This window comes from Adiantum capillus-veneris, chromosome 9, assembly GCF_014529385.1.
Source record: "Adiantum capillus-veneris isolate H3 chromosome 9, ASM1452938v2, whole genome shotgun sequence".
In the NCBI taxonomy this organism is placed as follows: Eukaryota; Viridiplantae; Streptophyta; class Polypodiopsida; order Polypodiales; family Pteridaceae; genus Adiantum; species Adiantum capillus-veneris.
Genome location: NC_140939.1, coordinates 17,615,075 through 17,628,841, shown reverse-complemented (window position 1 = coordinate 17,628,841; position 13,767 = coordinate 17,615,075). Strand labels below are relative to the sequence as shown.

At 45.0% G+C, this 13,767-nt stretch overlaps 1 protein-coding gene across 1 annotated transcript in view; it reads right to left on the bottom strand.

The window, feature by feature from the left end:
• Positions 1-12,170, bottom strand: part of LOC147450174 (uncharacterized) — a 39,951-nt gene extending 27,781 nt beyond the window's left edge. Inside the window, exons 1-3 of the mRNA XM_086519470.1 lie at positions 11,128-12,170; positions 9,284-10,323; positions 8,851-9,130 (exon numbers count right to left, since the gene is read on the bottom strand). Coding sequence (XP_086375596.1) covers positions 8,851-9,130; positions 9,284-10,323; positions 11,128-11,931 — 2,124 coding nt within the window. The 5' untranslated portion in view covers positions 11,932-12,170. The remainder of the gene's footprint in view (positions 1-8,850; positions 9,131-9,283; positions 10,324-11,127) is intronic.
• Positions 12,171-13,767: the final 1,597 nt, after the last annotated feature.

Here is a 13,767-nt window from a genome sequence, read left to right as displayed (position 1 = left end):
GTGTTGGATCAGAATTTATCAAGTACAGGTAATGCACCAAAATTTGAAATGCTTCTAAAACTTTGGCATGCATTGCTCACATTTTCACTATGACAGAAGAATCAAAACGTAGTAGGTATGAAACCTTACACACTAGACTACAGTAGAAGGTCATAGCTGAATTCCAGTGGGTTGTGTGGCATGCTTAAAAGGTCTAAAAATGCGTGTGCTTGTGTGATAAACCAAAAGAGAAAGAAAGCTTGTTAAATAGCAAGGGGCCCAAAGCCGTGGCCGGATAGCGGGGTGAGCTTAGCTTTCCCGATGTTTCATGCTCAAACCAAGCGTAGAGATACAGTATCACTTTGTTTGGGAGAAAACCCTGGATGGTACTATACGACTTGAGTACTCTTCTATGTCAGATAACCCTACTGATATCTTCACCAAACCTCATACCACATACTAATTATCCCTTCATGCCAGCTCCCTTGGATTGGTTCCCCTTCCAAGTTCCAAGACCTGAGAGGAGGTGTTAAGAGCATAGTTACAGGGAATGGCCATTTTTAGGTCTCCATTCCCTGTCCCATCTCAATTTCCCGTTCCGTGTTTCAGACGTGAATATCCAAAACAAAGAATGGCATTTTATGCATGTTGCCGTTCCCCGTTCTAATTTCCCGTTCCGGGTAACTATGGTTAAGAGTTTTATCTTCTGTATGGTGGTGGCTCCATTACCTACAAGGAGCAGATTAGGGAGTGAGGACTATTTAGTGGCTGTGCCCGACGATATTTGGGGTACACACCTTTGTCGATAGAAGGAGCCATATGTGTACCCATCCTGTAGGCTGGCAGGACCCCTATTCCTAGGCTCTTTTGGGGTTAGACTCTTTGCTATTAGCAGTTTTCAGCCTGATCATTTCAAAATGACATGGCATTAATGACAAATGTGCCACCTGTTACAGTTATGCCACCTGTTTTACTGTCACAAATTGCTGACGTGTCAAAGCCCTGAAGAAGGGAGCCGACTTGCAGATGCCGGCCGAGGGGCCTAAACCCTAAGAAGAACAAGTAACAGAAGAAGAAGTCCTACCAACTTATGGGGACCCCGTCCGATGGGGCCCCAAGTGACATAAAGGATCAAAATAAAGCAGGACCCCCACACACAGGAAAAGCTGGCAGATTTTCGAAAATTACGCTGGTTGATGACGTGGCACGCTGTACGGATTTCGGTGATTTACGCTGGCAGCTTTTTGGCATTGCTTTTGGACCAGGAGCTTTTGAGTTTGAAGGCTTTTCATGTAAACTGCTTTTCATAGGCCAAGGGCCTTTAAATATGTGCTAAGGGCTCATTCTCTGGCATGCTTCCTGAAGAAGGTGCAGAGTCTAGAGTACCAGCTTGTACTGGGTTGATGCAATATAAAGAAATACCGAAAGGGGCGCCAAGGTTTGGGGCCACTACTCTCTGGGGTGGAATTCCGCCACTCGGTTTGCATGTCGTCTCTCTCTCTCTCTCTCAGTTCAATTGTTAATGAAGTGCTAAAAGTCTATTCAGTCTGTTCTTTTATATTGGCACGCCGTGCCCGTTCTGTGACAGTTACAGTTGTGGCATCTCTTTGGATTCATCCAGCAGGTCCCGATATCTCCCGGGGACATGTGATAGGGAGCAAGGGTTGTTTTGTGGCTGTGCCCGGCCAAAGTAAGGTGTCGAGATACTTCCAACAATGGTTAGTCTTAGGTTTAGGATCACTACATGCTCTTGTAGATTCCTTGCGCTTGAAATTTTCTCCCCGGCTTTCTAGGTGGTCCCAAGTGCCCAATGGGCCCGGGCTCTCCTTGTTTTTCCAACCTTATACCTATTTTCTCAAGTTGTGAGGGGCCGCAGAGAGCCATATTGGGCACCTATATAGGTGCCGCCGCAACGTGGCAAGGGGGGGAAGGGGGAAGGGGGGCTTTGGGGGTTTGTGTGCAACCTTAAGCGATGAGTCTCTCTTCTCTAGATCTTTCTTGGTGCCAAGAGGAGAGGCGATGCAACAATGTTATGCTCTCAGAGCATGCTAGGGTTGATGCCTATGCAAAGGTCAAGTCGAAGGTCTCTTGTGTAGTAGCATAAGTTGTGTGTACTAGGGGTCTACCATCCAGGGCATGTTACTTCTATGTCGTACCACCCTTGGTCACTTGTATATGTAGCTTTGTATTGGCATGGAGAACCTTTCCCAAATGGATTGAGGATGCGAAGAAAGGGAAGGCCCAGATGCTCGAGACCACACCTACTTCTACCATTATTAATATGACCATTGAGGAAGAGCAGAAAAGGAAGAATCGGGCTCTGCATGTGCGGGTCACAGGAGTCAAAGACAGAGAGAATGTAGATGAAGAAGTGAAGGAACTGCTACAACGCATGGGCATCACAGAGCCTACTCACACAAGTGCATGGAGAGTGGGCAAGAAAGGAATTGATGAGAAGGGAAACGTAAAGGACCGGGCACTTATTCTCCGCTTCCCAAATATAGAAATAAGGAAAGAATTTCTAAAGAAGAGGCCAACTCTTAAGAAAACCGGTATTTTCCTGGGAGATGACCTTACATTGGCACAAGTGGCACACATGCAAGAATTGATGCCAGAGATCAGGGCAGCAAGAGAAAAGGGGAAAATCGCCTTTTATAGAGGAGGGAAAGTAGTGGTTCTGGAAAAGCGCTCAGCATGACGGTGTGAGACCTATGGGGCGACGCTCCAGATAGCGGCGTGGAATTGTAATGGGTCATATAGGCTAGATGTAGGTGCCTTTGAAGACAACTTTAGGGACAGAGACATAGTTTTCTACTCAGAGACACACCAGATACCGGGACAGCGTATGCCACATGTGAAGGGTTATTTATGGGAAACAGCTGGTCGACCAGACAAGAGATCTCTACAAGGTAGCCGGGGGTCAGGAGGAGTAGCAGTCTTATTTAAAGAGGATCTGAAACCACTACTACAGATTATCAGGAAAGATGAGCAAGCAAGGTATATGTGGGTGAGAATGAGAGCCGAGACAGGTAGATTTCTATATATCGCTATATGCTACTTCCCTCCAAGTACCTCAGTCTACTCCTCACCTAAAGGACAGTCCCCTTTCTCCATATTGAATAATGACATATGGGAGTTCTCTAGAGATGGAGACATAGTTCTCTTAGGAGACTTTAATGCCAGAACGGCCAACTCTCAAGCAGTATTCTATGATACTTCTGAGGAAATGCTCAGAGAAGTGGATTTATCACAAAGGGGGCTTACTAGAAACTCACAGGATAAAGAACACACTGAATATGGGAGACATCTCATGGAGATGGCAACCATACATGGTTTGGCCATACTTAATGGTCTAGAGAATTTCCCGTTATCTGGGGGATTCACATGCTTCCCACATAGGCATGGGTCCAGTACAGTGGATTATGTCATGACTTCACCAAGCTTTATTTCTAGTATCAAGGACTTTAAGGTGGGACCCAGACCGGTTGGGATTGCAGTGGATCATGCTCTCTTGACCTTATCAATCTCCTTCCAATACAATGCCTCTCAAGTACAAAGGAAGAAGACACACACAAGATATACTTTTACGCCAGAAACTGATTCAGTCTATGTGGAAAAGATCTATAATAGGATGCGGGCAGCCGAGCCAGTATATACTGTAGAGGAGATTACTTCTCAGTTAACAGAGATACTACATGGAGCAGCACAAGAGGCATACCCACATACTCAACCTGATCAGAAGAGAGGAGCTGGGAACATGCCTCAAAACAGTTGGTATGACGAGGAATGCAGAGAGATGAGAATCCAGGTCCAGAAAGAGCTTACACTTGGGATCATCACATATAAGCAGTCTCGGATTGCTCTTCGGCGTATAGTACATCGCAAGAAAAGGACATTTTTAGCCAAACTAGAGAAGGATTTATATCAGCTCTTCTTGAGTCAGGACTCACATGAGGCATGGCGCTTATTTCAAGAGCACTCACCGCCTTCGACGATTACTTCTCCTGAGATCTGGGGTCAATATGTAACATCATTATATATGGTATCTGGACAGCCTCCATTACCAGATCCGCTAGAGCGATGCCCTGCTGCTAGTACTTTCTTTACTACGGAAATGGTGGAAAAAGCCATTGATAAGATGAAGACAAGAAGAGCATATGATCATGAAGGTTTAGTAGCAGAACATCTGATCCATGCCAGGGATCTACTTTCAGAAGTCCTTGCTCGGCTGTTTAATCGGGTCATGTGTGAAGGATTACCTGAATCTTGGAAATTATCTACTATCGTACCTATTTTCAAGTCATGGGATCCTATGATACCCGGGAACTACCGCAACATTATGGTAGGTCACACTTTGACCCGACTGTACGCATCCATTCTTGAACAAAAATTGAGTAGATGGACAGAGAATGAGGGCATAAGAGCAACAGGACAAGCTGGATTCAGAAGGGGTTATTTCACTTTAGATCATATTCTTACGCTCAGAGCCATTATTGAGGAAGGAAGAGCAAACGGGAGAAGGATGTATTATTGCTTTGTGGATTTTCGGAAAGCTTTTGATACAGTACCAAGGGCCAGATTGATGCGCAAGATGCAAGAGTTAGGGGTCCCCAAAGAGATTATTTGGGGGATCATGGCCTTATACGGGTCAGTAACTGGTTATGTACGTACTCCAGAAGGGGATTCTGACATTGTTCATTCCACCGTTGGAGTAAAGCAGGGATGCCCACTGTCCCCTACTTTATTTGGTATGTACATAGATGAGGTATCAGATTACATTGATAGAGAGGGTGACAGAGGGGCTCAACTTGCAGGGTCATGGATCCCTTTGTTGTTGTATGCAGATGATATTGTATTGATAGCAGAATCACCAGATGGAATGCAGAGGCAGCTAGATGCATTACATAAATTCGCAGAGGACAATGGCCTGTCGGTAAACTTGGGTAAAACCAAAGTTATGGTGTTTAACACCATACCGCAGTGGGTCAGGAGATCGGCACCTACATTTGCATATGGCCAGGATACAGTAGAGTACACAGATGCATACACATACCTTGGGGTGGTATTTGCAAGACCGAAGTTTACTCTTAAGAAAGCAGCGGATGCTAGATTATCCAGAGCCTCTGCGGCCTTGGGAGGGTTGGAGAGGATGTGTTCACAAGTGCAGTTTCAGGAACCACGAACAAAACTTTGGCTCTTTGATACTGTGGTGGCTTCGGCTATGCTTTATGGGGTCCAGATTTGGGGACCATCTGTGGATCAGGATAATTGGAAGTCAATGGAGAGACCTTTGGTATCTATGATTTCCCGAATGATTAGAGCCAAGGCCTCCGTATCACACGCGATTACCCGAGCGGAACTAGCGGCCCCTCCGATAGAAATTGAAGCTCTTACCCGATCAGTGTCCTTTATACATGGTTTGTGGGATACAAATAATTGCCGATATACTAGACTGGCCCTCGAATCCTCTCAACAATTAGCAATGAAAGGGGATACATCATGCTGGTATGCGCAACTGTCCTCGTGGTTTCGGAGACACGGGTTCAGTATGGAAAGATTACCCCCCTTCCAATACTCTCTTGAGGCCCCATCACTGGCAATTACACGAACGGAGATTAATAAAATCATCCGACAGGATCTTATACAGTTGGATACTAAGAGGACATGGGTAGACCCTACACAAGAATTGGGCACGAAGATGGCCGACTACAAAGAAAACTTCCTACAACTATCTGAAGATGGATTTGTGATTCGCCCGAGTTACATGGATACCCACCTGTCTCATGGTTTGAGATGTGCTATTGGTCAGATTCGTACATCCTCACACCAGTTGGAAATTGAATTTGGCAGATTTAGGGGAATCCCACTTGAGAGCAGAATTTGCAAGTTATGCGGAATGGAGCCGGAGACAGAATTACACTATATATGCCATTGCACAGTATACTATGAGATACGGGGACGTTTTCATTGCCTCTTTAAAGAAGGCTTTGGACCTCTAGATAGAATCATGCAATACCAAGATCAAAGATGCTTAGGCTTGTACCTACTGGAACTACATCGGCACAGGGATAATCTAATGAGAAGACAAAGAGCACTACAGCCTCAGAGGCCGATCACAGATTTCTTCGGATCGAGAGAAGACCAGTGTTGGCTTTGCCGGACTTGCAAAAGCCATTCGAAGTTTATTGTGACGCTTGTGGTCGTAGTCTGGGAGCAATTCTGATGCAAGAAGGCCATGTCATTGCTCACAAGAGCAGGATGTTTTCACGTCAGAGATAGTAGCACAGATTTATGAGAAAGAGCTATTGGCAGTTATCCATGCTCTTACGCACTCGTGACACTATTTACTTGGAGCTGATTTATAGTCTTTACGGATCATCAGAGCTTACGCTACTTCTTGTCGCAGAAGCACCTTTTGGAAAAGTAAATGAGGTGGGCTAACATCTTGTCACAGTTTCATTTCCAAATAGTCCATGTACAGGGACAAAAGAACTTAGTGGCACATGCGTTGTCTCGGAAGCCCTTGGTTTTGGCTATTTCCGCGATCCATCATCGAGGTTTTGAGGACATGGTAAATCTATATGCAACAGATCTTGACTTTGTGGACCATCTTTAGCCTACAGAGTGGAGAGACAGTTACGGGCTATTCTATACGAGACGGCTACTTGATGCGGAAAACGATGTTGTGTGTTACACAGCCGTTGAGGGAAAAGGTTTTGACAGAGTGCCACTGTCCACCCTTTTCAGGCCACCGCGGCATAGATACCACCTTGAAGGGTGTTGAGCGTTACTTCTATTGGCCGAGGCTCAAGAAGGATGTGGACGACTTTGTTCGCAGTTGCTTAGTATGCCAAAAGGTCAAGTTTGACAAGCATAAGGTACCAGAACTTTTATAGCCTTTACCCATTCCCTCCCGCCCCTGGCAAAGTATTGTATGGATTTCATTTTTTATCTTCCCAAGACTCAATGGGCACGATGGAATTTGGACAGTCATTGACAGATTTAGCAAGCACAAGCTCACTTTACTCCGGTAAAGAAGACAGTCAAGCCTGATTATTCGGCGAGACTGTTCATTTCGCCTATTTTCAGTTACATGGCATGCCTAAGTTGACAGCGGACAAAGATCTCCGATTCATGAGTTTGTTTTGTAGGGCAATCTGGGAGAACATTAGGACGCGGTTGCAGTATCTCATCCTCATTCCACCCACAGACAAATGGGCAATCTAAGATAGCCAATTCAGTGGTCCTAGATTTATTGAAGTCTTACATTTTGAATCAGAAGACTCAATGGGAAAAATACTTTCCTTTGGTGGAATTTGCCTACAACAACACTGTTCACTCTTCGACGGGGAAGGCACCAGTTGAGGTAATCGAAGGTGCTAAGAAGGTTCCTCCCTTTCTAAGCACCAAAGACAAGATTTTTGAAGCCGATTAGTACACGAGGGATTTGGACACTGCTTTTGCCAAGGTTCGAGAGGCTCTAGAAAAGTCTCAAGCACGGCATAAGAAGGAAGCAGATACACATAGACACAACTTGAAGTTGAAGGACAATGACTGGGTGCTCTTACGCTTTGAGAAGGCATGCCTAAGGAAACGAAAGGGAAAGGAGCGGCTTTTTTCAAAACTTAGCATGAGGTATTATTTCCCTTTCCAACTTCAAGAAAAGATAAATGATGTATCCTTCAGACTCAAGTTGCTAGACTCTTGGAAGATTCCCAATGCTTCTCATGTGAGTCTCTTGAAACCTTTTAAGGGTAAGGTGCCAGTTGACAGGGAGCCTGATGAGCAACCTGAAGTGGAAGAGAGCGAGGAGAAACTCGTTCCAGAACAGATATTGGCTCGTAAAGAAAGGAAAGTGAAAGGTAAAGTGATTCTGCGGTTCTTACCCGCATTGGATGCGACGTGGATGGAGGAGGAGGACCTGGCATATACTCCTCAGATATTGGAACTTTACCTCGAAGCCTTTGGTTTAGCGCGGTACGATCCATATGTACTGAACCATGTATCGTAGACTGCATGGTACGAATGGATCAGTATATTGTACATATCCTACCCTGTTGGTGGCTGCCCGTGATTGAGAGGAGTTGTGCTTGCAGTTGCAAACTTGATCTTTATCCAATTAACCTTTTCCGCTGGCGGATGCCCATCCCCATGCAGAGTGAGTCTATTACGATTCCATACTGCAAACCTTTAACATGGTCATAGGACCTATAGGCCATGCATGGTTATACACTCTGCTTCTTACTCTGCCACCTCAATAAACAGCCCATTTTCCCACCTTTCTAGCCTCGATAATACGGGACATGCATTCTTTCATATGCGCTACTTGGGTCTTTCCTTTGAAGTGACCTTCCCAGGTCTCCATGCATCTATAGACAACTTTTCTTTTGCCCCCATTTTTATGCATAAATCCAAAGCATCCTGTTTTGGGCTCTTGTCCTCTTTCCATCTCACAACTCCTACATGCAAGGCTTGCATTTTCCTCCTCTCTTCAGACTTCCTCCAATGTATCATGTATGATACTGGGAGAAGAAGATGAGGGGCCAGGTTTTGGCATTTTAGCCATGTCTATCCAGTTGGCATGTTGCTTTACGAGATCTATCCAAGCCCTCAATCCATTCTCTAGGAGAGAGATCACATAACCAACTGACTTTGGCGATGAATGGGTTCAGTTTACCATGGGGGTAGAAGTTTCTCATACTTCCCAAATGAATCTGCCGGCCCAATTCTGAAAATAAAAATTGTCTTTACTTAATGAAACAATAAATTACAAAATGGACCTGAAATGCTCATCTTGAGATGCCAAAAAATACCAATAACTTTAGCATAAACATCCGAAATACAATCACATTGATATGACGCACCACTCACCTGCGACCACACAGCTTCCATGACCTTAATGTAGATGGAGGCCTCTACTTTCTCCAGCACTCTAATAAAAGTGGCTGCATTACTGAGATTAATGTGACCTGATTCATGCACTGCTGAGTTATCCCCTGCAGTATACATCTTGGGATCAATAGGGCTACAGCCTTTAGAAGCCTCTAAAACAACAGATAATTCAGAGTTTGTAGAGACTGGTAAGTTGTCGCTGAAGGAAGAGACAAAAGCATGTCTTAAAGCTAGCACGTTTGACCACCAAAAGGTCAGCCTGTAGACAATACCCAAAAGAATAGTACATAAGAACCTTTGTTTGAGAAAATGAAAAAGTATGATCAATCTTCAGACGACTCTACCAAGCAAGCAGTGCAGTATGGATGAATCTGAACTATTACCAAGGCCACTGACATCATTGAAGGCATACCTAGCCACATCCTGGCCACATGCTCTTGTTGCTAGCAAGAGCCCTGAAATTGTGCTTCTCATGAGGCTTGCCCTTCTCTGCTGGCTCCAATTCGTTATGGCGTGAATGAGAAGCTTGGTTAACTGGCATGCGCAAACAAGAACTGAATTTGGAGACTCTCCATGCTCAACAACTGTGCTAAAAACAGACATCTCGATAGTTGCCACATCTTGGAGCTCCCCTTCGAGTGCACCCATGCACAACTGCAAAAAACTCACTTTCTCGGAAGCGGTAAATAACTTCGCTTCTAAATCAATCAGCTTCGTCTTGGTCTCTTCCAGAAGCCTCTTGGTAACTTCTGCATTTCTCTTATCTGCACCCTCAGCAAATTTACGGCGAGCCTCTTCCAGCACATTTATGTCCTCCTCTACATTGAACTCGTCATTGTCAGCCATCAAGTCTGTGTCAAGATCCTCAAAGCTCAACCTCAAAAGCCTATTTTCGTGAAGCTGACTGATAATCCTCTTCCGTAGAGCTTCTGCTTCAGTAGCATGATCAAAATTGCCAGTGTCACTATCACCTTTTGGGTGCCTTTGCATTTTCAAGTCGGTCGGTTCAAAGTTAGAATGATCATGGTAAATTTCTGTTGGTGTTGTGCCTCTTATTTCAACAGGATGCCCTGCTCTGATGTTCACATCTGGGTGCATGTGATCAACCATCTGCAATGATGAAGAAGAATCGTTTGCATGTGATGATTTTTTATCATCAGAGTCAAGACCTTGATGGCTACGTGGCTTGAAATGTTCATGTTGTATTTCTTTAACTATACTAGCAGAACAAGGTAATGATAAGGTGCCAGTACGGTCCTGGTATAAGGTTATAAAGTCTTCTTTGCTTGAATGGTAGAATTCAGAAGCAGTCCTCAAGGGGGCCATAGCTTCATCCAAACCATGTCTCTTTGGAGTTGGTGTCCAAGCAACTTGAGCAGCAGATATTCTGGAGCTCAATGGAGGTGAATTAGAGTCTCTGAGAATTTTGTCTTCAATGGCCATGATATTAGCCTGCACAAAAAATGGAATGTTGATGTCAGACATTTCACTCAACAGAATGAGCAAAGCCCATCAACATGCACTAGTAGCTCGTCTTGTTCTAGAGATAAGACAAGGAAAGCAGTATGTGTTGGGAAATGGGCTTTTAGCCTATGGTCCTAAACTTTCTCTTGCATCATATGATTATTACCTTTATGATATGATATGATATGATATGATTACTTCACGAGATGATTTGCCCATGGAATGATTTCCCCAATCTACCATGGACATGAACCAAACCCACGTGACTCCCACTTTACTTTTCTCCCTTCCACTAAAGCCAAATGCATCCCCACTCTTCTAGGGTGGATCCACTTTCCTAGGGGCGGATTTGGGGTGCATCTTGGCCTCCTTTATGGTGTATTACATGAGCTGTACTAACCCCTAAGATGATTCTCTCCATCTATAAAAGATATATCTTGTACACACTTCATAAATAATGCAAGTCATGTCTAGTTGTTTTCTTATATTCATGAAAGGCTCTAAATCCTAACTCTAACAGAATGTTCAACAAAGCATCGCACAAAGTTAGGACTCCACATTTGAAAATTCCTGGATAATGTCATAGCGAAAAGGTTGAGAAAACCACACTGAACTACAAACTTGATGTGCTATTGCATATAGATCCATGCACATTCAGTCCAACTCATGTACGTTACACCAGATAGTTTGAAGAGGTGACACATCCACAACCCAAGTTAAAAGTTAAAAACAGGGATCCGAAGCAGACAAAATATGAGCAATCAACAAAAAGCTGTTGGGATATCAAAAGACCTTTGGATGCACATCAAAGGTACTCTTTTCATGTGGTGTGTGCAGCCCACTTGAGCTTTCATCGTCTGTGAAGGGTTCAAGTTCTGCTTCCTCTTCTTCCTCTTGGTGTTCACCTTCTTCTTTGAGCAGAGCAGCCACCAGTGCTTGACGTGAACTGCTATCCAAGGGAGGCGGAGACGAATCTCGTTTTCTCAACAGACAGACAGTTTGTGTTGGCAAGTATCTAGTGATAGAATGAGCTTTGGATTGAAACTCGCCTTCACCAAAACACCCACTCTTGCAAAGCCTCGGAGTGATGAGGATGTGCAAATGGGGGACCACAACTTTGGAAGTAACATGCCTGCAGAGTATTAGGGGAATGCGTACTGTACTGGTAACTGGTCCATTAATGTCAATGCCAGAGGCACCATATGCGGCCAGATTAAGAGATCCTCGTGCAACGGGCGGTCCAGCAGAATACTGTGCATCAAGGAGAGTGAAAACAATGAGTTTCTCCTCAAATGCGGCAGGAGAGCTGCAATGGAGCGTAACAGGGAGCTCGAAAGCATGGTTGAAGGGAATGGTGCTGTCATCAGGCTTGGCAGTTCGATGATCGACGTTGTTTTGTGCAAGGCCCGAGCGGCGGGAGCCCCTGTGCCATCTGAGAATAAAAGATTCCACCGAGATGGATTGAGAGCTTGCAAGTGTCTGCTGGGATGAGAACCAGGGTTTTATTTCTATAAGTTGAAGCCTGTATATGAAGCGGGCACGGCACCTTCTGCTGTGAATCTTTCTCTTCCTGAGATGGGAGAGGCCAAGGACCATTATTCCTGGCAAGATGAGGGCCAGGGGCAGGGATATGGTTGAATTAGCAGGTCCGGCATGACCACAGCCATGGGATCGTGATCAGGGCGAGAGAAAAGGTTGAGCTGGAGGAATGACGATAACAGGAGAAAATCCACAGCGAGTCCATTGGCTCTACTGATCCTCCTCAATGCCCGCATGCTGCTGCATGGTGGTGGTGGCGATGTTCGCATTGTGTTCAACGATACAATCGAGAAGCACCCTTTGGCGTCCTTTCATTTCTTAGAGATTTCCAAATTTGCGCTTAAAAACAATTTTAAAAAAAGTGACGTGGCCTGCAAAATAATCTCTAATAGTAATAGTAACAAGTGATAAAATCCCGAGACTTGTCTACTAGCATTGGTCATGGGAAAATTCAGAATGATTCACATTTTTAAGCAACTCTAATAAGTGGGCATGTGTTCATTAACCTCTACGTTTTTTCATGGTACCAATGGTTAACGACCTTTACCAGAGACCCGCTAAGAGTGGGGTGCAACTCTTACATACTAGATGACATATTTATGTCATGATCTTATTCCATTTTGCCAACTTGTGCATCGTGGCATGATGAATGATATCACTATCTTGTATGGCACTATATGAAAGAGAAAAAGAAAAAGAAAGACAAAGAGAGACCCACACCAGCTAGGGCCAACTACCGAGCTCGCTCTCTCCCCCCCCCCCCCCCTCTCTCTCTCTCTCTCTCTCTCTCCTCTCTCTCTCTCTCTCTCTCTCTCTCTCTCTCTCTCTCTCTCAAAGAGTACACAATATACAACTATTGTGCGCCACACCTACCCGCTTAGAGAGAGATAACAAGAGGTGTGCAAGGAAACGCGATTGCCAAGCTCCTCCCTTTCTTTTAACTTTGCCCTGCATCCCACTCTTCTATGCTACTCCTCACAACCCTTTTAGCTCCACCTATTTTTCTCTCATTTGCAACCTATGTTCCCGCCTAATTGATTACGATCTATAAGGACTTTAGCAACGAGCAGCTATCATTTTTGGCAAAGGTTTGCCTCAGCTTAGCCTAGAGCCGGTTGAGATTGGGAAAAATCCTTTGCTGCACTAGTAAAGACGAGATATGTTCCTTCATATTCTGTTGTAAAAAAAGAGATCAAAATGTGTATGTTAAAAACATTGTTTAATAGGAAATCTTCTTTTCGATCTCAGTATAAAAGGAGATGATATATGTGTGGATGGAGAAGAAAGAGAGAGAGAGAGAGAGAGAGAGAGAGAGAGAGAGAGACGTTGGTCAATGCACCTATTCTAACAAATCTCGAAGGGGGAGAAAGAGAGAGAGAGAGAGAGAGAGATTGAGCAATGAGATAGAAAGCAACGCTTGTCGCTACTACGCTAGCCTGCAGGCCATCAAGCTGGCTGTTGCGCACTGCCAGGACAAGGGTCCTACGGGGCAAGGCCCAACCTAGGGGGTCAGGGACCTAGGCCAAGGGCCGACTGGACCAGTGCGGACTGGGGATCCGCTTAGGGCAAGTGCTAGGAGCTAGCCTATATAAGGGGCGGTAGGGAGGAGGATCCCAGGTTCAATTACCCTAGGCCTTACATTGGTATCAGAGCTCAAGGGGAGGGAGGAGCTATGGAGGAGGAGGAAGCATTGCATGGAGGATTACATGATCGTTCTCTCTCTCTCTCTCTCTCTCTCTCTCTCTCTCTCTCTCTCTCTCTCTCTCTCTCTCTCTCTCTCTCTCTCTCTCTCTCTCTCTCTCTCTCTCTCTCTCTCTCATTCATGGAGAACCGTGGAGAGCACCCCTTGCAAGTCGGGAAGGAAGGGGAGCTGCAACGTGGGCATGAAGGCTT